This window comes from Tyto alba, unplaced genomic scaffold (genome assembly GCF_018691265.1).
Source record: "Tyto alba isolate M040663 unplaced genomic scaffold, T.alba_DEE_v4.0 Super-Scaffold_9, whole genome shotgun sequence".
NCBI classification, from domain to species: domain Eukaryota; kingdom Metazoa; phylum Chordata; class Aves; order Strigiformes; family Tytonidae; genus Tyto; species Tyto alba.
The window spans coordinates 20,684,391-20,708,573 of record NW_024881330.1 but is presented as its reverse complement, the minus strand read 5'-3'; the positions used below and the strand labels follow the sequence as shown (position 1 = coordinate 20,708,573).

The 24,183-nt window shown below is 36.3% G+C and overlaps 1 protein-coding gene across 6 annotated transcripts in view; it reads left to right on the top strand.

The window, feature by feature from the left end:
- Nucleotides 1-24,183, top strand: part of OXR1 (oxidation resistance 1) — a 297,516-nt gene that overhangs the window by 239,066 nt on the left and 34,267 nt on the right. For all 6 annotated transcript variants that reach the window (XM_042785937.1, XM_033000142.2, XM_033000138.2 and 3 more), the window contains 5 exons: nucleotides 390-542; nucleotides 8,025-8,209; nucleotides 11,603-12,390; nucleotides 15,863-16,031; nucleotides 20,994-21,156. In XM_042785937.1, coding sequence (XP_042641871.1) covers nucleotides 390-542; nucleotides 8,025-8,209; nucleotides 11,603-12,390; nucleotides 15,863-16,031; nucleotides 20,994-21,156 — 1,458 coding nt within the window. The remainder of the gene's footprint in view (nucleotides 1-389; nucleotides 543-8,024; nucleotides 8,210-11,602; nucleotides 12,391-15,862; nucleotides 16,032-20,993; nucleotides 21,157-24,183) is intronic.

Sequence of the window (24,183 nt, the reverse complement as noted above, 5' to 3'; positions counted from 1 at the left end):
ATTCTGTTTGAAGTTGGAAAATAATCCTTTCTGCTAACTTCTGCTCAAATTTTGCATGTGACAGTATGTTGGATGGTTTTCTTATGTGAGTTCTGATTGTCATTTAGTTGTGTATTTCCAGGTTGATTCTGAATATGTTTGCCCACTAGCATTTCTTATCGTGGGATGGTTAAGCTGTGGCTGATTAGTTAAATACACTGTCAAATCAAAGCAGTCCTTTAAACTGCAGTGGATTTGGGACCCTATTTTTACATTTGCTTTTATGTCAAAGAAAACCAAAATTACACAGCAAAAGATCTCTTAACTTTAATATTGAAAAAGGCAGGTTGCTAAGGTGTTTTTTTTTGTTTTGTTTTGTTTTTTTTTTTTTTATATATATTCCCTTTTAGGATCCAGATGGAGTCCAACGGAAAGAGTCGGTTGCTTCACCAGCACATGCATGTGTTCGTCCTACAAGAGTGGTATCATCTACCTCCGAAGAGGAGGAAGCATTTACAGAGAAATTTCTAAAAATTAATTGCAAGTACATCACTAATGGCAAGGTACTTAAACATTCAGGTCTTACTATATGGAATATAGAAATTAAATACATTTAAATCATTAACATGCAGTAAAATTCAATTATTGATAGGTAGATGGATTACCTTACATACATATATATGTGTGTATGTATATTTTTATTTCAGTTTCCTTTGAATTTCCAGACCACTTGTTTCTTAGATGTCATGCAAGCAGCTAATACGCAATTAACCTGCTCCAGACTTTCCCTGTACTGTTAAGTGATTGGCTTGTGTTGAGGGTGTGAGGTCTGTTTGTTCCCTGTGTTAGTACCTCTCATAAACTTACAGTGGAGAAGAAAATGCCTTAAACTATAAAGTATGTAGTTGGGTAGCTTCACTCCCATTTCTCTAAATCAGAACAGTGCAAGCAGAATTAACCTCTGATTTTGTAATCAAGCACTTCTGTATTGTGTATAGTATGGTAGAAATGTTTTTTTGTCTTTGAAGCAGTAGTTACATTTCTCTCTGTCATTACATAAATGCCCCCAACTCAGTGGCGCTTAATTTCCACTCAGCTCATAGGTGCACGAGTCTTGCACAGATTTTTAGGGACTGAGATCATGTCAAAAGACTTTACCTCAGAATGCTTTAGGAAAAAAAAAAAAAAGTATTGCTTTACCATCCTACAGAAAAATAACTGTTAGATAATTTAATCGTGAAAAATCATGCCTTCACTCAAGTTGAATGAATGCAAAGAAACTCAAAGTACTTACACTTCCTCCTTCACCTGAAGTTTGGGTATGTATATGCAAATACCACTGATTCTGTGTTGCTCAGCAATAGGTTGGCAGGTAAGTTACACTAATGATAACCAGATTAATGAGAATCTCCTAAAACTGCTTTTTTCCACGCCCCCCCCCCCCCCTTTTTTTTTTTTTAAACCGGTGGAAGGGATTGCAGATCTATGTATGTCTAGACCTGAAGCCTTTTGACAGTATGTGTATATTGGCAAAAGCTATGCATTAGAAGTTGGTAAGACAAGTACTGGAAAAGCTTTGTTTGTTGCTTTGTTCTACTTCACAGTTAATTTTCTTCACTCCTTGTGTTTTGTCCCTAGGTGACTTTTTTGGGGTTGATCCTAGACAATCATTACTTCTCAGTTTTAAGTGCTCTGATGCAGAGGAATTGAGAACTGTGAGCCTCTATTAGAAATTGGCTGTACTGGAAAAATACATTGTAGGGTTAAAACTTACAGCATATTATTTATGTGCCATAATTCCTCATCAGAATATGGGGAATGTTCACAGCATCTGCCTTTGACTTGTATCTTTACAGCCTGATTTCTAAGAGCTTCAAGGAGAGTTCTATTTCGAAGGAGTTGTATAATTCACTGCAGTATCAGCCCATACTTGGGGAGGTGGGTGGGGAGAGAAATGAATGCTAACTCGCTCAGATTAGCTGACAGATTTCATAAATTTAGCATGTAATTTAGCCTTTGTGTCACATGTGGTACAAATGTCCTCTGTCATGTCATCTTACCCTCTCCTTGATATATTTCTTGATGATGCAGGCTGATAAATCTTCAAATGTTTTTTGGAGAAAGCTTAGATTCATCTCTGTTTCCCACTCAAAGTGATTTTGAAGGTCGTTAACTGTTTTATAGGGTTTCAGATGTGAAGTCTCAATCATCACGATGGCTGCTCACAAACTAAAATCTGGTGAAAGCCTCTTCTTCAGTGTGTTTAATTTCACATATGTGAAAGGGCTTGCATTAAGATAAGACTGTCTCATTTCTCAGTTTTCAAGACGGCATATTCTGTGTGCGTTTGGAGGTGGTTTTAGTCACACCTGTGACTTCATAGACAAGCACACAGGAATTCTGTTGAGATGCAGTGGCTGGAACCTGGAGACATTTGCTCTCTTGTGATACTTGGTCTCTGTTACCTGGTTATGGCTACTGTTAGAGGCATGGTGTTGGGCACAGTTAGAAACAAGGTTGTGAGAATATGCCACATGCTGGTCAGACAGTAAATCGTGTGCTGCAGAGTCACACCTTAATTCACTGTTCAAAGCATATGTAGGCATGCCCTTTCTTGCAGTCACACTGCTGCTTTTGTGGAAGCGTGCTGTTCTGGTTTTTCATTCTTTGCAGTATTTGTTGGTGGAAGGAAAAGGTATCTTAAACAGTCTGCTTGATTGAAACTGAAACTAATAGAGGAGTTTTCAAATTCTTTGTTCTTTCTTACGCTTGCTGGTTTACTTGCCTTGTTTTGAAAAGTAGTAGGTAAAGGAAATTTACTGAGACTTAAAAAAAAATCAAACACCAACCTGGAAATATGGCCACGAACAGCACAAACACATTGTTCATGAAGTGAAAAGGAGGACACAGACAAGGTTCAAAACTTCTACGAGAAACAAAGACTAAAACAATTGTTGTCTTTATGATAAAAGCTTCATAAATTGTCAATTAAAGGTTTTCTTCTGCCTTGTGTGTTGGAAGAACATAATGGAATTATTTAGAAGTAACTTCTATTTGAAAACTGGTTGTCAGAAGTCTTCTCAAACCTCCTTAAAAGTGTGTTTTACTAAGCTGCCTAATCTTAATGTTTGAGCTCACCAGTGTCATAAAGTTTGGCACTAATCTTCCCTTTATAATGATTGTTCAAATTTCTATCTCAGATATTATATAGGATTTAGAGCTCCCACTTCCTGAGGTTTAAAGAACTTTAACAGAGAGAAGTTAATACTGATTCAGAATTGAATAATCTGCAGGTGCAGTTTGATCTACTTTCAGTATGCATGTTTTTGCTTATCTGGATTAATATTTTCTGCACCAGCTTTAAGACCGAAGGGATCTATTTTAAAGCCTACTGAGTCCACTCCACATGGTTTTCAGTAATAAAGTGGCTCAGTGTTTTTCCTTGAGGCTGTTAAATCTGAACTTCACCTAATTAGAAATTCACTTAATGTCTTTAGAAACTGTTTTACATACAGGAAACTTGACTTCTGTAAGTGGTATTTTGGGGAGTTTTGTTCAAGAGCCAGAACTTCCTGTAACAGTATCATGCTGAACTACTTAGTAGCTATGTGCAGAGTCTAATTTTTACTTCCCTTTCATTGACGGTGTGTTTGATACTTTTTTCCACAGTGACTAGTTAGAAAGATGATCCAAGAGAAACTAGTTATTTGGTGGAGGATGATGCAAAAAACCTGTCTTCTATCAACAATTGAGCTGCTTATAGGCTTGCTTTTTAAAAAAAAAAAAAAAAAAAAAAAAAAAATTCCCCAAGACTAGAAAATTGGGATTTCAGAGCAAATGCTGGCAGTATACTGGAGTCATGTAGGCATTTGTGGCGTGCATGCCATTGCCCAGTCTTTCTGCTTATGCTTGTGCTCTGATTTGCTGATCTGTCTCTCTCTAGCTGCATTATTGGTACAAATTATTTCTTTGAAATATTTTGAGAATTGATTTAGTATAAAATAAAGTCAAAGGGCTGTTTCTAAAATGTTCAACAAATATTTGATTACCATCAAAGGGTTCTGTGCTGAAGATGCAGGATGATAAAGCATGACCACAAAGAAGCTGGGCTCATCTGGTGAGGGCATAAGAAGGGCTTTACTTTGTAAGTAAATGCCCATGCTATTTTTTTTTACTCTAAAGATTATATTCACACTGAAAATATTTTCAGCAGCTCAGTCAGACCAGAGAGGAGCTTTGGAACTTCCTCCCTGTTCCAAAAGCAAGGAACCAAGAAAATCATATGGGGAGCAGACCTTAGGCTATCAGTCTTCTTCAGTGCTTGTGAGATAGCAGGGGGAGGTTAGGTTATCAAAAGTAAGTCACTAGTTGTTTTTTCTCCTGGCATCAGTGTTGTTACCCATTTCTGTGTATTTTGTAGAACAACTGTGACATCTGCTGCCATAGTGCATAAATGTGTATGAGTAATCAGAAAAGTTGGTTGAGAACCTTAAGTGCATGGTACTAAAATGCTCAAAAGTTCATTACCAACTTACTCTGAGACAATAGTTCTGAAGTATATGTATTCTATGAATGCTAATACAGAAGTCTGTCTGATCCATAATGGCAAACTGACAGGGGAATGAAGTTTCAGGTGCTCTCCTTTAAAGAGAATATCTTTACTTATACAAAACTGTTCATGTAGTAACTGTGGACCGTATCAAATGAGTTGTGAGCCAAAAATGTTGCATTGGTCTGCCTCCTGTTGTCTTTTAAATAGATAACAATGAAATAAGTCATCTCTTGTTGAGGTACTATAAAACGAGAGTTTTCAAGGTACCTGTATAATCTTTCAGTTGCTTATAGTTACTGCCAGTGAAGTGTTTGCTCAGCTTCTTAGTCAAGTACACATAAAAGCCTGATAGTTCCAAAGGTTTAATTCTCTATATCTGGTGTAATAAATTTTAAATGGAATTGCACTTTCAGATTAATTTTTATGCTGAGTATTTACCTACTGGTGTTGAAGGTTTCCTCTGAAACCAAGATAAGGAGCTTTTAGGTTTCTAGCCGTGACTCTGATTGAGTCCACGTGGATAGGCTTTAGAATCTTACATATGTGTCAAGGAGAACTGCTTGATGTGCAGCTTTAGGGCTTTTCTGCCATCAGATAGGTCATTGTCAAACTGTTCTAGGAACAATAGGTCTCTTAAACTTGTTTTCCTTATGCAGTCAGCAGTCTTGTACACTTCTTTGGCTGAATACTTGCCTGCAGAAAGATTATATTTACTGTTCTTCAGTGTTTGAGCCTAAATGCCACAAGGTACTCTACAATTTGTTTAAATGGCTTCAGATTTGTCCTGGAAACACTTCTGTTCTGGATATGATGGCACTTCTTTTAAGATATTGACAAGACTGGCCTTGTGGGGTTTGGGAGGGGTGGTACGTTAGTATTTTCTGAACTGCTAAAATTGTGGCTGAAGCAAGATAACTGAAATGAGGAGGAGATATGCAACTGGTTCTTCATACACATTATTCTAATGCTGTGACTCTAGGGTTCAGATGAGCCATGTAAAATTGAATTACAAAACTTTTAAAGAATATTTTATTGCAAAATAAGTTAATCAGTTTTTGACTTGGACTGCCAGCTGAAACAGTCTTTTAACTTGCTTTCAAGAGCACAGATAAAACATTTAATTTTGAGTTTGTTTAATAAAACCAGAGACCTTGTTGACATGAGCAGTATGTTAGTTGTGACAGCTCACCCCTTGATAGAAAAAATGTCATCTCCTTTTATTGCCTCGAAAGCTTTAGCACTTCCTGTGTAGTTAATTTATCAAGGAGGGTTCATGAAATATTGAACAAGTGAAGACAAAATCTTAGTCTGTAAACGAAGAGTTCTCCAATGAACTTGATTACTGATTTCTTCTACAGAGTAACACATAATTTTGGAAGTTGGTGTTCAACATTCAGATTCTTCAGCTAGAGCAGTCATATAACCTTACTTTTTTTTTCTTGTCTCTCCAGCCTTGAGTGTTCTGAAGATCCACATGCAACATGTGGGCCATGAAATAATAGAATAGAATATTTCAGTTGGAAGGGACCTACAATGATCATCTAGTCCGACTACCATCAAGGCTATGACCTTGACTTTTCTGGATCAGATCTGGACAATATTAATAAAATTCCACTTTTATGTGTGGTCATTAATGAAGCAGCTCAGATTTAGAAACTATGGAATTTTTTTGCATTATGTCCTGAATTTGCGGAAGTCATATTGGTTTAAAGAGAAGCAATTGTTCTTCTTAATAGACTCACTGACTTTTGCAGTCATGTTAAATTTATTTTCTAGACTACAGTGGCTATAACCAAATATAGACTTCGGTTAATAGTCATCCTCCTGGAGTTCCTTTTGCACCTTGATAGTCTATTTCCACAATACAGTGCTGGGAAGGAAATGCCAGTGACAGTTTTGTTTCAGTGTCTTAAACAACTTGGAATTATGTAAATATGTTCTGCTGACTTTAAAGTGTACAGTATTATGCTTTGAACTCTAAAAGGCACATAGAAAACCTGACTAGGCACTGAATGACTAAGAGGACTTAGGTACAGATGCTTGAGCTGCTTTTGAGACTGTTTTAATTTTAGTATAACACTGATACCATTGGTCATTGCTGTAGACTTTAATACTGTTTTTAGCTTGGTTTTTATAACTTGCAATTTTCTGGTCACTATGTGCCATCTTTGTTTTTCCTATTGTGAAGGTCATCCACTGTCGCAGTGCTGGGAAAGAATTTCTGGAATTGGGAAGGATTATAGTTACATTTCATGCTATGCTGATATGTCTTGAAGCAAAACTGAAAACAGTCAATCTCGCCCAATACACAATGTTTGTAATCACTGTGAACATTCTATCAGTGAGCTGGATATTTATTCAATTCCTGATAAGCTTCAGCAGCACACAAAGCAACTTTTGTGAAACTTACACAAAAGTTTTCAATGTCTTTTTAAATTTGTAAAGTCTTTAGGATTCAAGATCTGTAACAGAAGTATCACTATCATCCTGCTAAAAAGCTACATTTCTTCCAGCTCATAGTTTTAGCTCAAACTCTGCTGTTCTATCAGTTTAATGAATTTTCTTAGCAGGTAACGTAGTGTTTGCATGTGTTCCTAATGCTTAAAAAAAAATAAAAACGTTAAACGTATTGTAAATTTTCTTGGTACCTGTATTGTGTAATAAATCTACAGCTCATGGTATATCATCTTTTTCTAAACTTTTTCATACTAGGAGTTTAAAATCTACTTGTATGCATGTACTACAGCAGTATCATTGTGATTAAATCCATCTAAAACTGCATCTTGATGCAGCTGCATCTTTAAAAATCTTCATTATTTTTAATCCAGTATCATTCTGTAAATGCGTTTGTCCTGTCAACAGATCCATTAACTTTGAATGACTTGTATTGGATACTGTTGCTGATTTTGTATAAAGAAAATTAAGGTAAATGGCAGTTTTTGAAGATTTAACTTTTGTTTTTCTTCTTTAAAAAATAGAAAGTGAGAATTGTCAACTTTTAGACAATGTTTGAAATTTCTTGCAAATCTAGCAGTAAGCCCTGTGGTTATCTGGGAAGAATGTATCTTTACTGCAGAGGAGCTGCCTAGCATATCCTTTAGGATGCAAGGGTTTGGCTGTTTTTTGGCGGTGTGTGTTTTTTTGTTTGTTTGTTTGTTTGTTTTTTGTTTGGTTTTTTTTTTTGTTTGTTTGTTTTGGTTTTGTTGTTTTGGTTTTTTTTGTTTGTTTTTTTTTGTTTGTTTTTTTTAATCTTAAGGAGTTGAGGAACAAAACTGTTTCTTTTGGGAGAACTAGTAGCATAAATTTCCTTCCCCAGGAAAACGGTTATGTTTCTAGATGACTGAAAAACACAAGAAACTGTATGAAGTTGCTTGAATATTAATATAAGGATGCTTTAAAAATAAAATAGAAAATACTTCTTTCCTACAAAAAGTGGATAATAAGCTGAAATACAAAGGAGAAAATTTACCACTTCTTTTCCCTCTCATTTTAGGGTACAGTCAATGGTGTTCTGCTAGTGACGCCAAATAATATAATGTTTGATCCTCATAAAATGGATCCTCTGGTCCAAGAGAACGGCTGTGAAGAGTATGGCATCATGTGTCCAATGGAAGAAGTGATGTCAGCTGCTCTGTATAAGGAAATTGTGGACAGCAAAATTAAGGATTCATTAACCATGTAAGATAGAATAGTATTTATAAAGCATTGAGTAAATATGAACTGTAGCCATATTGCTGACCATACAAAACTATCAAACCCATATTTTCTTCTGTTTTTCCTTTTTATGAACAATATAAAAGATTGGCTTGGACCCTTGAGATAACTTGCTTTACATTAAGTTCTCACATACTATATAGAATAAATCCTCTTATGTATATATGGATTCTAATTTTATTTAATGGTCTCTTTTAAAAATCAATGTATAGCAAGAGATACCACACCATTTCCTCTGCCAAATCCCCACTGTGAAAACAGTAGCAGATGTGTTTGATTTTTCAGTAATTTAAAAACTGATGTACAGTTGACCAATTTAAACAGCTTTAGGTGCAGATATTTATTGTTTACTATTTTTCACTTGCTTCTCAAACTCTTGTTGCTCTGATAAATGGTCATAAGACTTATTTTCTGAGATTTGTGTATATTTTTATGGCATTAGGAGTATATTTTTTTCCCTTTTTGGTTAGTGGAGGAACTACATATTTGCTTTCAGGTGTAGCCTTGTTTTGTGTGAACAGAGTGAATTTTTGTCAGTGGTCAGTGAGCCGTACTTACTGGTGTTTAGAGTAGTACACAATTAAAAGAGACTTTAAACAGCATTATGAAAAATCTTTGTTCCATTCTGTCACTTAACTTTTATACTGCCCTCAAATAGGATAAATTCTAACAATAAACCCAAAAAAGATTAAAAAAAAAAAAAATCATTCCACCTTTACCTATCACAGCCCATTAAGCATTAACGTTTGCAGACTACCTTGACCATCTAACTGCAGGGAAGTAGACTCCTTTAACCAAGATAGAGTTGTCTGTATGTGTGAGAGAGTAAAGCTGTTTACCAGATACGTAACTCTTAAAAAAATGCAACCATTTTAAGTAAGGTATAAAGATACTCAGTAACTCTGAAAAATGCCCTTTTACAGTTCTTGAAGGTAATATGTGAAGCACATCTTCCATCATAATCTTAAATATCTGGACACCAGAAGAAATGACATAGTTGCATACCATTTTTTGAGATCAGATTTGGCAAAGACCTGGTAGTAAACTGGTATCTTGGCATGGTCTTGTTTGTTGCCTGAAGGAATGTGTTTCTTGAAAGAACAACTAGTTGTTTGTATTACTGTAGTGGTACTTCTGGGGCTTTTGATGTAGAATGATGGTGCCTTCAGCAGGTTTGCTTTCTGAAAATTTGTTTTCCAGATTGAGTTCTAAAAAGTTGTTCATAGTCTCTACTTCAATTGATATATATGTAAATAATGAGATTATGAAAATTAGATGACTCTCTTTAATTTACCTGTTTGAATCATAATATTGAAATTGCAAAACAGTCTTTTTCCTAGCGTGTTTAGCTTCTTAATGACTCAATGTTGACTTACAAATTTACCTTCAATACTCTGTTGATTTTTTTTGTGCTCTTGTAGCACATGCATTTTCTGTTTTGTTTTGTTTATAATATAAATGCATATGGAGTGAAAGCATGTCTACTAATAAAAGGTCACACTGTGGTCAGAGCCCTATATATCCAATTTGATTTATCTTTCTTGATCACTTTATAAACTATTACATGGAACACTAACTTCTAGTATTTTCTTCAGTTCCAGCACTTTTGTGGCTTAACCTCATCAGAATTGGAGGCATGTTTGTAAATTTTTGGGAGAGTAGCATTCAGATTTCCTGATGTGGTAACCAGAACTCCCAACAGCTACAGGTAGATCTGACAAGACCTGTATGTCTCAAGGTATTTGAGACTTAAGTCATGTTTTCCCACTACATGTCTTTTTCTAAATATTCCACTGTTGTAGCTAACTCTTTTTCTCTCTGAATTTTGCCAACTGTCAAACCTGTTTAAACTTGGAAAAAACAATCTGAATACTGAAAAGAAGATTATTGATATAATGGAAATGGATCACAAAACTGATAGATTCTTTGCTTCTTAAAACTGCAATTTCATGTTGAATTGTTTCTATATGTAAGCCACAATCTGTGCTAAAACTGGAAAAAATACATCTGAAAACATACAGATTTTTAATGGATTTCATGTACCTTAGGTTTTGCTTGTCCAAAAGCACTTTTTACCAGCATAATCCTGAAAAATTAAGGTAACAACTCAGTCTAATAGGTAATAAATCTTAAACTCTAATCTACATGTTTTGTAAGCAAAGTTACTACATCAACACAAGATTAATATCAGCTTCATGTTAATACTTGGATAAGAGGGTGCATATGCTTTGCAGACATCCTGAATTTTAGTGATATCTCAGTAATGTCAGTAATATGACCTAACTGAATAAAAAGTCATATAAATGTGGAGTAGATTTATCCTTCCTGAAGATGGGAGATTAAGGTCCGAGCTTCTTAAAAGCATTTGATACTAGGTAATGGAAGATGTAATGTACTTGTGGTAGCAGGGGCGTTGGCATTGAGAACTCCAGTCAAAAGTATGTTTAAACTTGAGCGATTTTTTTTCTGAAGGTTGTGTATTACTCAAGTTTTTTTGACAACACTGGAAGAGCTTGAGTCATGTATATATAGTTGAGCGTGTTCACAGACCCCTTGTAGTCCTCCTCTTCTAAAACTAGTAGAAATTCTGGCAGGTTTGAATAAGATTATTTCCATTAGGGAAAATAAGTTATTCTTTTATGCTTGCTTCTTCTTTTACACTAGTTATGAACATTTGATGTCTGCTCTTTAATTTCTTCAGTTTTACCAAGTAGTTTGGGATTTATTTTGCCTAACAGTGGTATCCTCAAAGTTAGGTACCTGACCGGTAAAGACACTAATAACTTAGGTATTTCCCATGAACAGAATGGTAAGATTCTACCTTGATGGTTCCAGTTGTTTTGCATTGACTAGCTTAGGCAGTTAAGGTTAGACCAGATGATTTCTGCCATTCACTTCTTACCAGTGAGCTAGGTGTCAGCTTCATAATAGAGTGGGATAGGTCTATACAATTGTACTGGCCTCTTCGGTAGATAAAGCTTAAAAGATCTTGGAGGATTTCTGCCTTTAGAGGTTATGGCTGTATGTAGCTTTTTGTTGTTTTTCCCTTTATTTTTCTTTTATTTTTACACTTCACCTTACTTGCAAAAGTAATGCGCTGAAGTTGCAAAGTCCTATCTGTTTATGGCAGACCTTTTGTCATCATGACACTTAGTGTTACAAGAACACATTTTTATGCTTGTTTCTTAGTACTGATGCTCTGGATTAAGTTTTTCTTAGTTTTTTGAGTTTTTTTTGTTTGGATTTTTTTTTTTAATAGTACCCTTAAATTTTTTTCAACATTAAACAAAACTTAGTAAATAAAAGAGCTTGATGGGAAAGGCACCTTCTATAATAACATTCTTATTTGCTCAACAGAGATGTAGAACAGCTGTCTGTAAGGGAACTTTGCCATTCCAAGAAAGCTGCAAAGAGCAATACAGATGAAATGGATTCTAGGATTCGGGATACAGGCAATGACAGTGCTAGTACTGCCCCAAGGAGCACAGAGGAGTCTCTTTCAGAAGATGTCTTCACAGAATCAGAACTCTCTCCAATACGTGAGGAACTTGTTTCCTCAGATGAGCTTCGACAGGACAAATCTTCTGGAGCATCATCAGAATCTGTCCAGACAATAAACCAGGCTAGTGCTGAATGTTTGACAATCACTTCAGACTCAAATGAAGCTGCCAGTAACTTAAAATCCAGTGCCGAAATGGTTGTAAGTGTTAAACAGTTTGGTACCCACAGTTTAGGTTCAGAAAGTGCTGAAATGTCTATAAAGGGGGGACAAGAACCTAGTGAAAATGTTGCATATGTCCTCCAGCAGTCTTTGCAAGGATCACATGGTAATGAAGAGCGTGACAAAGAGGAAGAAGTGGGCAATGATCAAGGTTCCTCACTGGGAAAAGAACCAGGAGATAGTAAGATGGGAGAGGAATGTCCATGTTGTGAAGATACCACAGAATCTCAAAAGGAGACAACTGGCAAAGGAAAAGCAGTGAGAGCACGAACGCAAGACTCGGAGACAGAAGTTGAGGAGCTCCGCAAACTCTGGAAGACCCACACTATGCAACAAACCAAACAGCAAAGAGAAAACATGCAACAGGATTCACAAAAAGAAATTAGTCAGAAAACTGTGACTGTGGGAGAGGGGCAATTAGAAGGTAAGTCAGTATTTATGTATTAGTCTTAACATTTACAGTGTATCTCCCTCAGCTCATCAGAATTTTTGTTGTTTTTCATTGTTCTGCAGAACACATCTCCCTATATATTATATTTTTCATTGGCTTGAATGTATACTTAAGTTATACCTTATATAAACCATTGAGGAAAATATTATTGGGAAACTGAAAATGTGGATGCTATGAATATGGGGAACAACGAAGCTTCATTCTTGAGTATCTTTACTCCTCTGCAAAGATCAGGCCCTAGGATTATTTATTGGAAGTTACCTTGAAAGTCTATTGAAGTTGCTCAGTTCATATGAAAAAGTCATGGCTTTAAGTAACTTAAAGATGTTTCTGTATGTATTTGATTTTACTTTCTAAAAAATTCTTAGGTCACTTTCTGATGCCTTGCCATCTCACTAATGGAGTTAAACTAGTTGTTTTAATTTTACAATATTTTGGGGGCTAGAAAGAAAACTTATGTAATGCCTGTCACAAGCTAATAGATTATATGTGAAGGTCAGATTGTTTATGTTAATAACTAAAAGTTGAGGTTGTATTGAATAGAGAGGTATATCCTTCAGTTGACAGAAATTTATCTTACACTTCAGAATCTGATATGATTGTTTTTCCTTCTGTTAAGGAATTAACTGAATTTTGGGGCAGACTAATAGTTGCATTGTTTTGTGATAAGTTTGGCTTTTATGCCTTAAATGTTAGAGGAAATCCTCTGGCAAAAATGTCAGCTAGCAGTAGTTGCTGGTTGTGACTTAAAATGCAAGCACAAGTGTTCTTTGCCACAGTTGCTACTTTTTTTACAGTTGAATATTATTAGTAATTCAGTAATATTAGATGCTTTAGTTCTGTTGCTTTTCTGAAAGATTGTATCATTGAGTGACACTGCAGGTTTTTCATTCAGAATGATCTGTAAGGTCATAGAGTATATACACATATAATCAAAAGTGCCTACATACAGTCAGACAGAGGGGTGCTTGCTAGAAACCTGCACATGGTGTTACAGCCTCACTGAATGTTGTGGAGGTAAAATGGAAAGAAAAATAATTAAAAAAAAAAAAAAAACCAACACAGATTACTTTTGGGAAATTTGTGCCAATGACTTCAGTCCAACTTCAGTTGGAATTAATTGTATGTTTCTTATTCTTGCGTGTTTTATTAACAGAATACAAATAAAACAGTAAATTAGAAATTAATATTTCTCAGTCTAAATAGATTTGGTGAAGCTTCTCCTGTCTTTGTCTACAAACAAGTTTAAAAAGAGCCCGAGGTAAAAGCACAGGTCTATTGCTTAACTGTTGAAGGTCACAATAGACTAAATCTGACAGGTCTGTTAGTAGTAGGTCACTAAAAAGCAAAAGATCATTAAGAAATTGAAACACTGTCTATATCCCATCTATTAGACAAAAACTCTGAAGTAATCATGCTATGGGTTTTGTGTCATTAAGTTACCTAGATAGGTCTTTTTATCTCCTGCATAAGACTTAGTTGACTTTCTTAATTGAAAGGCTTTGTTGAATGTCTTCTCTTTTGTGGGAGATTTGAGCATCTAAGATTTTGGGAACATTTATTGAACTTCACAGAGGTCAAATGTTTGAGTTTGGAATGAATGATCTATTTGTTCTGAATGTTGAACAGGTGGTGCAATATAAGTTGATAATTACGAGTAGTCTAGAAGAGCTAAAAAAGGCCTCGGTTGGATTTTTTTTTTTTTTTTTTTTACCCAGGACACTTACATTTTCTTCTACTTTTACAGACACTTATGTTAACCACTGGACTGAAATAAAACCTAGATGTAGTTGACACCTTGGAGACATTATACTGGCCTATAGTTTTGTGTGCAAATAAACAAGCTGAAATATCATTAAAGATGACATGTCTATTTGCTGCTTAGTTAGCTGGATATTGGCCAAGATTGTATGTCAGGCTGCTTTTCCCTTTCAATAGCCATTGCTAAAATATTTTATTCTGATTAATTCTGTATCAAATATACAAAAATATATTGGAGAACGCACTGAAAAAAAGCATCTTAAATAGTCATTTTGAGACTTCAGGATAGGGCTAAATTGCCTGTTTTCATTCTCTCTGCTAGCTGGAACTAAATCTCACTCATTTTTCTTTAAGGTAGGTATAGAACAAATCCCACTTTTCTTTCTATGTCAGAGAAATTATAAACTGCTGCATCTGAAAGACCAAAATCCCAAATATCAGATCATTTTAAGAATACTTCTCTAATACTGCCACAAAGTTTGTGTGCCAGTCCTTTGAAGCAGTTTTTTCATTTTGTTTTAGGTTCTTTTTGATTTGGGGTTTTTAATCTGACAATTTACCTTTGAGTTTATGGATTTGGAAAATACTTCTAAAGCATGCATATTATGACTACTTCTACCATTGTGTATACTGTAGGTATAATTCCAGAATATTGTAACTGAAAATTAGGAGGCACACAGTTAAATATTTATGGGGAAAAAAAAATTTTATGGAACAATACTACCCAGACACTGTGGTGAAAATATGTTTGAGAAAAACATACAGTAGAGACATTTATAGATAAAGAAGGTGATGTTTTCTGTGCTTAGTATATTTGTAGTTTGCACAGACACTGAAGTACAACCTCAGCTGTAAAGAAAAGATGAGTGTCCTAGCAAACTGGAACTCTGTATGTACATGTAACACCAGAGGTAGGCTAAATCTTTTATTGTCATAGCTGATCATAAGAACTCTTAAATTTGCATTATATTTCCTTGCTTTAAGGAGTTTCTTGTGGCTGGAGCTCATGTTCTAGGATTTGGGCAATTAATCTAGTAAAGAAACAATTTTTGAAAGGCTTTACCTTGTGCTGACTTGACAATCCAGACCTTGAGGGTAATCATATAATTCTATTAGTTCAATTAAATACACTACTGGAGGGAAAAATCCCATACCACAACATCCAGTATACTTCATCCTGAAGTGGTGTTCATACTTTTGACATTTATGATATAGCTAACAACTTAAAATTCATCTCAATCCTCTATTAGTAGTGCAAGAACTTTTTTTTTTTAAATTAAAAGTAACTAATTAACAACTTTGACATATGTGAATCAGGTCTAAGGACTTATTTAATGCTGTATCTTTTGCATGTATATGGAGTATCTTTTTAACAGTGGGAGGGATGTCTGATTCAGTGTTGAGGGATATGCATTGAGAATACTTTCTGACATACTTTCAAGCATGGATGAAAGACTGTCATAATGTGATCTGAAGTTGGAAGCAGAGATTAATGTTAGAATTATTCAGATGTATTCTACTCTGAGTTATTCTGATGTGGTTTATGTAACAAAAAAAAAGTTACTTTGTCTCCTATTACTTACATATACATGTCCTATATACCTGTATTGTGTAATATGAAGTTGACTAATAATTTCAAGCTCTTTTCTGCATTGTGGATCGCTTACTTTTTCTTTACTAATAGGTTCTTCTCTTACAAAAGAAAAAAGACGACATCGATCTCACAAGTTTCTGTGTCTAAGCGTTGGAAAACCCATGAGAAAAACATTTGTTTCACAAGCAAGTGCATCAATGCAACAGTATGCACAGAGGGATAAAAAACATGAGTACTGGTTTGCTGTTCCACAAGAAAGGTAAGGAGGAGGTAGACTGTAAAAATCAACACTTCCCAATAGGTCTTTGTGTTGTAGGTTTTGTTTCTGTTTTGTGGTTTTTTTTTGTGGTGGATTTTTTTTTTTTTTTCTTGCACCATGCAAAATTTTTCAGTGACTGTCTGTAAAGCAACACAAAAAAGGGTCAACAACTGAGGGTATTGATAATTGGCTTGTACTTAACACTGGAACACCTCATTACCGTGTTGAAGTTTTACCGATTTACTTTAATTACTTGCAGGTTCAGCCAATAGTCTGTCTTGGTATTATTTGGGCATGTGTTTGTAGGAAGTGAATAATGAAAGAAGGATTCAAATAAGCGGTGTCTGGTGAAGGAAGCGAGTTCTGCAACAAAGTCTTTATTGTCATTATCAATGCTTCCCATTATTTGGAAGCTTTCTAAAAATTCTCTCTACTTCTTAAAACTCTGAGTTCAGAAATGCTAGCCTGGCGTTCTTTTATCTTTATACATGGAACATAAAACTTTTCCTGGAAGCAATTTTAGCATATCTACTGGAAAAATATCTAAACCTATTGCAGTGATACAAAGACATGAGATGTCCATGCTCACTCACTGGTACAGTCTTGAATTCTTAAATGATCTTTACTGCTAGGAAACTGTGATTTATTTTCCAGTTGAATGTGATTTTTGGGCGTATTGGAGATTATTATATCCTTGTCAGAAGGGGGGTGGGGGAGTAAAAAGAAAGAACCAACAGCAGAAAAATATTAGCTGTCATCTTGTATAAGTACCTAAACGCAATGATCAAGTCACTTTTCCATCTTTTCTTTTGAGCTGAATGGCATAGAATGTCCAGGTGGGGCACTGCAGTTGAGCACAGATATGGATCAATTGGAGAGAGTCCAGAGGAAAGCAGCGAGACTAATTAATGCCTAGAAAGTGTAACATATAAAGACAATTAGAAGTAAGTGGGGTTCTTTAATCTAAAAGAGAAAAGGTGGATTACAAACATAAAATCATTTCATATTTAGAAGTTGGCTGCCAGAAGAAAGGCAGTAGTCTTTTTTTCATGTCCACTGTGAATGGAGATGTGTAATGGACTAAAATTACATCAAAATATTTGAGTCTTCCAACAGGGAGAGTTGATTCTATGCTAGCACATCACTAACATGCTTTTAAACATCATCCCTGTGACACATAAGTGGTGGAGATTATGCAATTTCTTGAGACAAATGTCTGTCATACTGATTCCAGTATAGCTAATCCTGTCTGGTCCAGGTGACCTCGTGGTTACATTCAACTCAAATCTTCTTGTTCTATTTGTATAATTTGAATTCCATTTCATTTGAAAACAGATAAATGTTTCGTGTATGACAATGATATCTAGATCAACTGATTGATGCTGTCTCTTTGGCTCATTTTCTAATGTAGCAGAGCAAGTACTTACATTGAGCATAAATCACCTGTTTCAGAAGAAATAGTTCTTAGTTTACAGTCTATATCTGATCTCAGTGGAAATTACTCTAGCTATGAAGGGTTTCTCTCTCTAACTGCATGAGAAATTAGTAATCTGTTCTTTATCTGTGTTCTGTGTGTTTGTACACAAGAAATCACATATGGGGTAGTGGGGTGCTTGTTTTCTTAAATCAGTGTTAATCTTGCTGAGTACTACTGTGCATAGGTCAAAATATTTAGTGTCAAACCAGTTATATTTGTCAGCTAGTGGTAAGAAATAGAAAAAAGTAGGTGTCTGACAAACCTGCATTATTTCAGGGTTATTAATCTTAAATTAGTCAGTCTGGGAAAGAGTGTCTTAAAGATCCTTAAACACTGCATTATTTAATTTAACTGCTATAATTATTGAGCACAATTTCAAGTTCTTAAAAAGTTAATCAAGTGTGTTGGTTTTGGGGGCTTTTGTTTTTTGTTCTGACTTTGTCATAGAACTCATCTAGCCTTATGCATCTGAAATGTTTTATTCTTTCTTACTGTCGGAAAAAGATTTGTCTTTTTTTTTCTTTTTTTTCTTTCATCAGTGTTATCCAGGAATCTTTATTTTAACAAGGGTGATTGTCATGGTTTGAGCCCACTGACAACTGAGCACCACGAAGACACTCACTCACCCCTTCCCCTCAAGAATTGGGAGGAGAAAATAAGTCAAAAGGCTCAGGAATTGAGATAAGGACAGGGAGGGATCACTCACCCATTAGTCACACACACAAGGCAGACTCTTTAGAGGAAGAAAGAACAACAATTTAATTCAAACACTAACAGCAGCAACACTTAACAGAGTAGTGAGAAGCAGACCACATCTTAAAAGCACCTTCCCGCTACAGCCCCTGCTTCCCCATGCTCAGCTTTGCTCCTGATTTCTCTACATACTCCCCTCAGTAGTGCAGGGGGCAGAGAGTGGGGGGTTGTGGTCAGTCCTGCTACTCCTTCCCCTTCATGGGGAGGACTCCTTGCACTCTTCCCCTGCTCCGGTGTGGTGTCCAGCTCATGGGAGACAGTCTTCCACGAAGGGTCCTCCACAGGCTGCAGGTGGGCATCTGCTCCATCAGTGATCTTCCATGGGCTGCAGGGCAGGCAGCCTGCCTTCTCACCATGGGCTGCAAAAGAGTCTCTACACTGGCACACTTTCCCTCTTCCTCCTCCTTTCTTCCACTGACCTCTGTGTTTGTGTAGCTGTCGCCCTCACAACTCCAACTCTTCCCAGGTTCCCTTTCTTAAATACGTTATTGCAGAGGCACAGCCACTGTCACTAGTTGGCTTGGTCTTGGTGCGGAGGTGGGTCCAACTTGGAGCTGGGGACCTTTAAGAAGCCACCACTGTAGCCCACTCCCCGCTTACCAAAACCCCCACCACATACACACAAAACCAGCACAGTGACTTTGAAGAACTGACCCTGTTCAGAAACTATTATTACATACCTGTGTGCTGCATCCTTGTAAACATAAGACATAGAGGAACATGAAAATTATAGCTGCAGTTGTGAAAGACTGCTGCTCTGTATCTCTTGCTGTTCTTCCAGTATTCAGTTTTGCAAGGATTTGGGGGGAAGGGGCAGAAGCAGGGATGGGGATCCAGATATTGTTCTTCATGCTAGTCCAGCATGCAGGTTCATTGTAACGAATATCTCTGAAGAAACATAAGGAATATTCAAACTCTTGGTAACCAGAGCCATAAAGCTCTAGCTCTAAAGTTGTCTTTTCCACAATGTTGCGGTGTTAGAAGATTCATTGTGTGTCCTTTTTCTAAACGTTTCATCTATGCACCAGGAAATGCTTAAACAATATAAACTGCTATCTGTTAGGATTCTAAATGTCTGTCTTCTGTGAATTTGAGCATATTATTCTTTCAAACTGGAGAACTGTGCCATTTGTGGCAGATAACAGGAGGTAACTTTGAATCTTGGTACTTTCTGTGGTTAGAATAGTTTATATATACATATATATATATATATATATACATACACCTATATATATATGTGCACGCTTTCAGCCTTATTTCATAGAATCATTGAATGGTTTGGGTTGGAAGGAACCTTAAAGATTGTCTAGTTCCAACCCCCCTGCCATGGGCAGGGACACCTTCCACTAGACCAGGTTGCTCCAAGCCCCATCCACCCTGGCCTTGAACCCTTCCAGGGAGGGGGCAGCCACAGCTCCTCTGGGCAACCTGTGCCAGGGCCTCACCACTCTCTCAGTAAATAATTTCTTGCTCATATCTAATCTAAATCTACCCTTTTTAAGTTTAAAACTATTATCCCTTGTCCTATCACTACATGCCCTTATAAAAAGTCTCTCCACAGCTTTCATGTAGGCCCCCTTTAGGTACTAGAAAGCTGCTATAAGGTCTCCCTGGAGCCTTCTCTTCTCCAGGCTGAACAACCCCAACTCTCAGCCTGCCCTCATAAGGGAGGTGCTCCAGCCCTCGATCATCTTCATGGTCTCTTCTGGACCTGCTCCAGCCGGTCCACATCCTTCTTATGTTGGGGCCCCCAGATCTGGACTCAGTGCTCCAGGTGGGGTCTCACAAGAGCAGAGTAGAGCAGGGGAATCCCCTCACTCAATCTGCTGGCCACACTTCTCCTGATGCAGTCCAGGATACAGTTGGCTTTCTGGGCTGCAAATGCACATTGCTGGGTCCTGTTGAGCTTCTTGTTGACGACCACCCCCAAGTCCTTCTCTGCAGGGCTGTTGTCAATCCATTCTCTGCCCAGCCTGTATTTGTGCTTGGGATTGCACCGACCCACGTGCAGGACGTTGCACTTGTCCTTGTTAAACTTCATGTGGTTTGTACGGGCCCACCACTCAAGCCTGTCCAGGTCCCTCTGGATGGCATCCCTGCCCTCCAGCGTGTCGACTGCACCACACAGCTTGGTGTCGTTGGTGAACTTGCTGAGGGTGCACTCAGTCCCACTGTCCATGTCGCCAACAATGTTGAACAGCACTGATCCCAGTACTGAGCCAGAGGAATGCCACTCGTCACTCCTCTCCATGTACTTCCTCATATCTGTAGTAATTCTCAAAAGTCTGTGTAATTTTGGTTACATGCCTTGGAAACATTCAGCTCTTCTTCAGGGGTGAGGAAAACAGACATGAAGACATTTTTAAATCCTAATTTTGTTTATGTTTTTATGTAACTTAAAATAAAAGTACTGTTGTGTTTGGAAAGCTTTTTCAATCGTAAACAAAAGTTTCCAATGGGACGGAAGTGGTTGAAGGACCTTATTTGTATTTGAAAACACAGCTGGTCAATTGCCAACTTGTTTTCTTCTTTTTCCTCCAGTGTCAGCTTCATATAATTAAAAAGAAAAAAACTGATTAGCTTTTTTTCAAATGTGTCTCATATCTAGTAAAGCATGAAATAGTATTTTAATTTCATTTTAACCTGAAATACTTCATAATTATTTGACATGACCCAAAAGATCACAAACTTAACTTATTTTTCTTTTCTGTATCATTACTTGAATTCTCTAGGACAGATCACTTGTATGTCTTCTTTATCCAGTGGAGTCCAGAGATATATGCAGAAGATACTGGGGAATCTCTTCAGGAACCTGGATTTATAGTGGTAAAAAAGAAAGAAGAGCCTGAAACTAGTGAAGAATCTACTACTGAAGATACTGCTAAAGAGTGGGAGGTAAGGAAAACATTGTCAAAGATTTTGTTTGTTTGTTTTTTGGGTTTTTTTTGTTTGTTTGTTTTGGTACTTGCATAGGAATATAGTTAAAATAGTGTTAAATCCTTTCCAATAAGAAAAACAAAGTAATGTGCTTTATTAGTCTGCTTACTATGATCATGACTGTTTAATTTATGTCTTCCTAAAGCTTTGCTCTAATATCAGTTTAGGGCAACATTTCACAATTACAAGTCATTTCTGTATGTAACAAACTGTAACTTAAAACTCAGAAACGTGAGTGCAGCAAAAAAGTTGCAACTTTGATGAAGCAGACTTTGTTTTCAGCCAAGTAAACTGACAGTTTTCTGATATTTATTATTCCTCTATCTAGAATGTTGAATACTTAGAGGTAAGTCTCAAAACAGGGATGAGATAACAAAAAAAGGGAAATTCGTCTATTAATGACATGTTTTTCCAATAATCCAGTAATTAACTTCTCAGTTAGAATGTCTTCATACATTAAGATGCTGTTGAATGGATTTTAGTAGTATACTGTAAAAGGACTTTATTTTTTTATAAAACCCACATTTCTCCCATGTGAATCTGTGTCCACTGTGTTTCTATGGACACATCTTTACATGTCTACGTGGCTTTGTTTTGTAGTGTGCATACAGTTAAAGCACTGCATTCAAGTCTTGTGCATTCAAGTGTCAGTCAAAAGTTTGATGATTCTTGTCATATATATTGTAGAAGTATCTCATCAGCACTGTTTAACTTGAGTCTCAGGACAGCAATTGCAATATCTGACTGTAAGACTGATTTTTTTTTTTTTTTTTTTTCCTTTTTTCTTCCCCCTCCCCTTGTCCCATTTCGCAATGGAGCATGCTGAAATTAAGGAAGTCTATACTTGTGTTTTATGTAGAATATAAAAGAGATTTTAAAGTCTACAATAGTCTGACTAGGGGTAATATTTTTATTAGCTCTAAAATTTAGAATTATAGTAGAACTCTTGACTTTAAACTTCTCAGCTGAAGTATTAGACTGTGGTTACAAAACACTATCTCTGCAGCTCAGTGATTTTTCATGGAGCATTTTTGCTTTGAGGCATTGAAATTGGTATCATAAAAGCATGTCTCTTGAATCATCATATTTTCAGCATATATATTGTTCAAGTATTTTTACCAGCAGTGTATTTTGGTGTTTACTCTTGCTCAGATCCTTTCTAAGTATTTGATGTTTTAAAACTTGGCCGTTTGGAACACTGGTATCAGTGCCAAGTGATCAGTATTATGGTTTAAGGCACAATATGTCTCTTTTGATGAGCTCTTCAGTAACTTTACACTGTAATATAATTACAGAATAAATTCCACAGAAAATAGTGCAAGTATTTCTTCAATATTAAATGTTATAACTTTTTAGAAGTTTTTCTTAAGATAGTATAGGCAGTCCTTTTCCTACATGTATTAAAATCTGTAAGTTATTTACTACAGAATGAGGACATGTCTTAAGCCTTTATTTAGGTCTCCTGGAAACAATTTTAGAAGACATTTTAAAGATACTGTTATTTTCATATGTGTTATGTGAAAATTATGTCAAGTTTGGTTCTCTTAAGATTATCAAATGATAATTTTTCTGGATCTAGAAGTTAGTGTGATTAGTGAGATGGGTAACTTTAAAAAAAGATGTTATGCAAGTACAAGAAATATGCTAATGTGGTCTTCTGTGCATTTTAACTTGAGTAATGTGACTTCTTCTGACTGACTTCTAGCACAAATCTGAAAGCTGTTAAAAATGAACTTTTTAATCAGAAATGTTTGACAGTACCAGATGGTTCAACCTGTCATTGCATACAACTGCATTTTAGTGACTTTTAACATATGTGCTAGAAAGTATCAGTACATACAGGAAGTCGTAGCTGTTGACATACCCATTATTCTAGTTGAATTTCAGTCATTATTTCCAGTCAATATACTACTTTTAACCAACAAACTTTGTCAACTCTTGATCCTCGTGTAATCAGAAGTAGCAGGTGAACAGTATCACTGAAACCTTTTTATGAGTATTGGGATGAAAAATAGGTTGCCTGCATCAGAACACAGTGATGGGAAAACTCAGAGTGGCAGGCAAATGGAAAGCAAGATCTTGATGTAAAAGTGCATCCAAAAGTACTGTTGATCTACCAGAAGAGGAAGCTAGTGGAGTAGCTTTCTTTTCCAAAAAGTGTTCTCTCTGCTATCCCTGTAGTGTCTTAAATCTGGAGAAACAGGGAAGAGGATTAATGGGGAACCCAGCGTGGTGCTCGGAGACAGCTTTTGCTGCTGTCATAGTCCTATGTTAACACATGCAGCTGCAGCTTTTTAGCAAGAGACAGTAATGAAGTATTGTGCTTTTTTTAGTGAAAAAGGAAGGATCAATGAATAGGACTGAACTCTTACTCTGAATTTACTCCATTTTTTTCATCTGCTTATCCTTTACTCTTCGACCTGTATGCAGAGTATTTCCTATCAGCCTTTTCCCTGAAGTAATCCAGCAGATGTAACCTCAACTGATCCTAGTGACAAAGAGATCAAGACCCCTGCCAACATACTAAACACTAGTTTGATCAAATAATGCACTGTATGAAGTGTCCAAAAAAAAGTTTTAAAAATCCAGGGAATCTTTCAGCTGACTCTCTTTGTATTATATGCCACACAATTAATGGATAACTGATTTATTAGAAATTACAGTCTAACATTACCATCAGTTAAGATAACTAATTTGTAGTTGTCAGTTACTTAGAATTTAAAACAAACTCTGTGTGGGATACCTTATAACTTCTGTTGCTGACCTTTGTTCCTTGCTATCTGCTTTCCTGAGAGGGCTCTGCCTGTCCCATTGGCAAAGTTCTCTAAAAAAGGATACTTTTTCCAGTTAAGATCAGTCCATGCTAAAGACTTGTCTGATACCTCTTCTACCTTCTTGTACATAAGTGAATGGGCATACACCAAGGAAGAGGGTGCATTAGGTTGTTTGGGGGGGTGGGTTTTTGATCTTTTTTTTTACCATCTG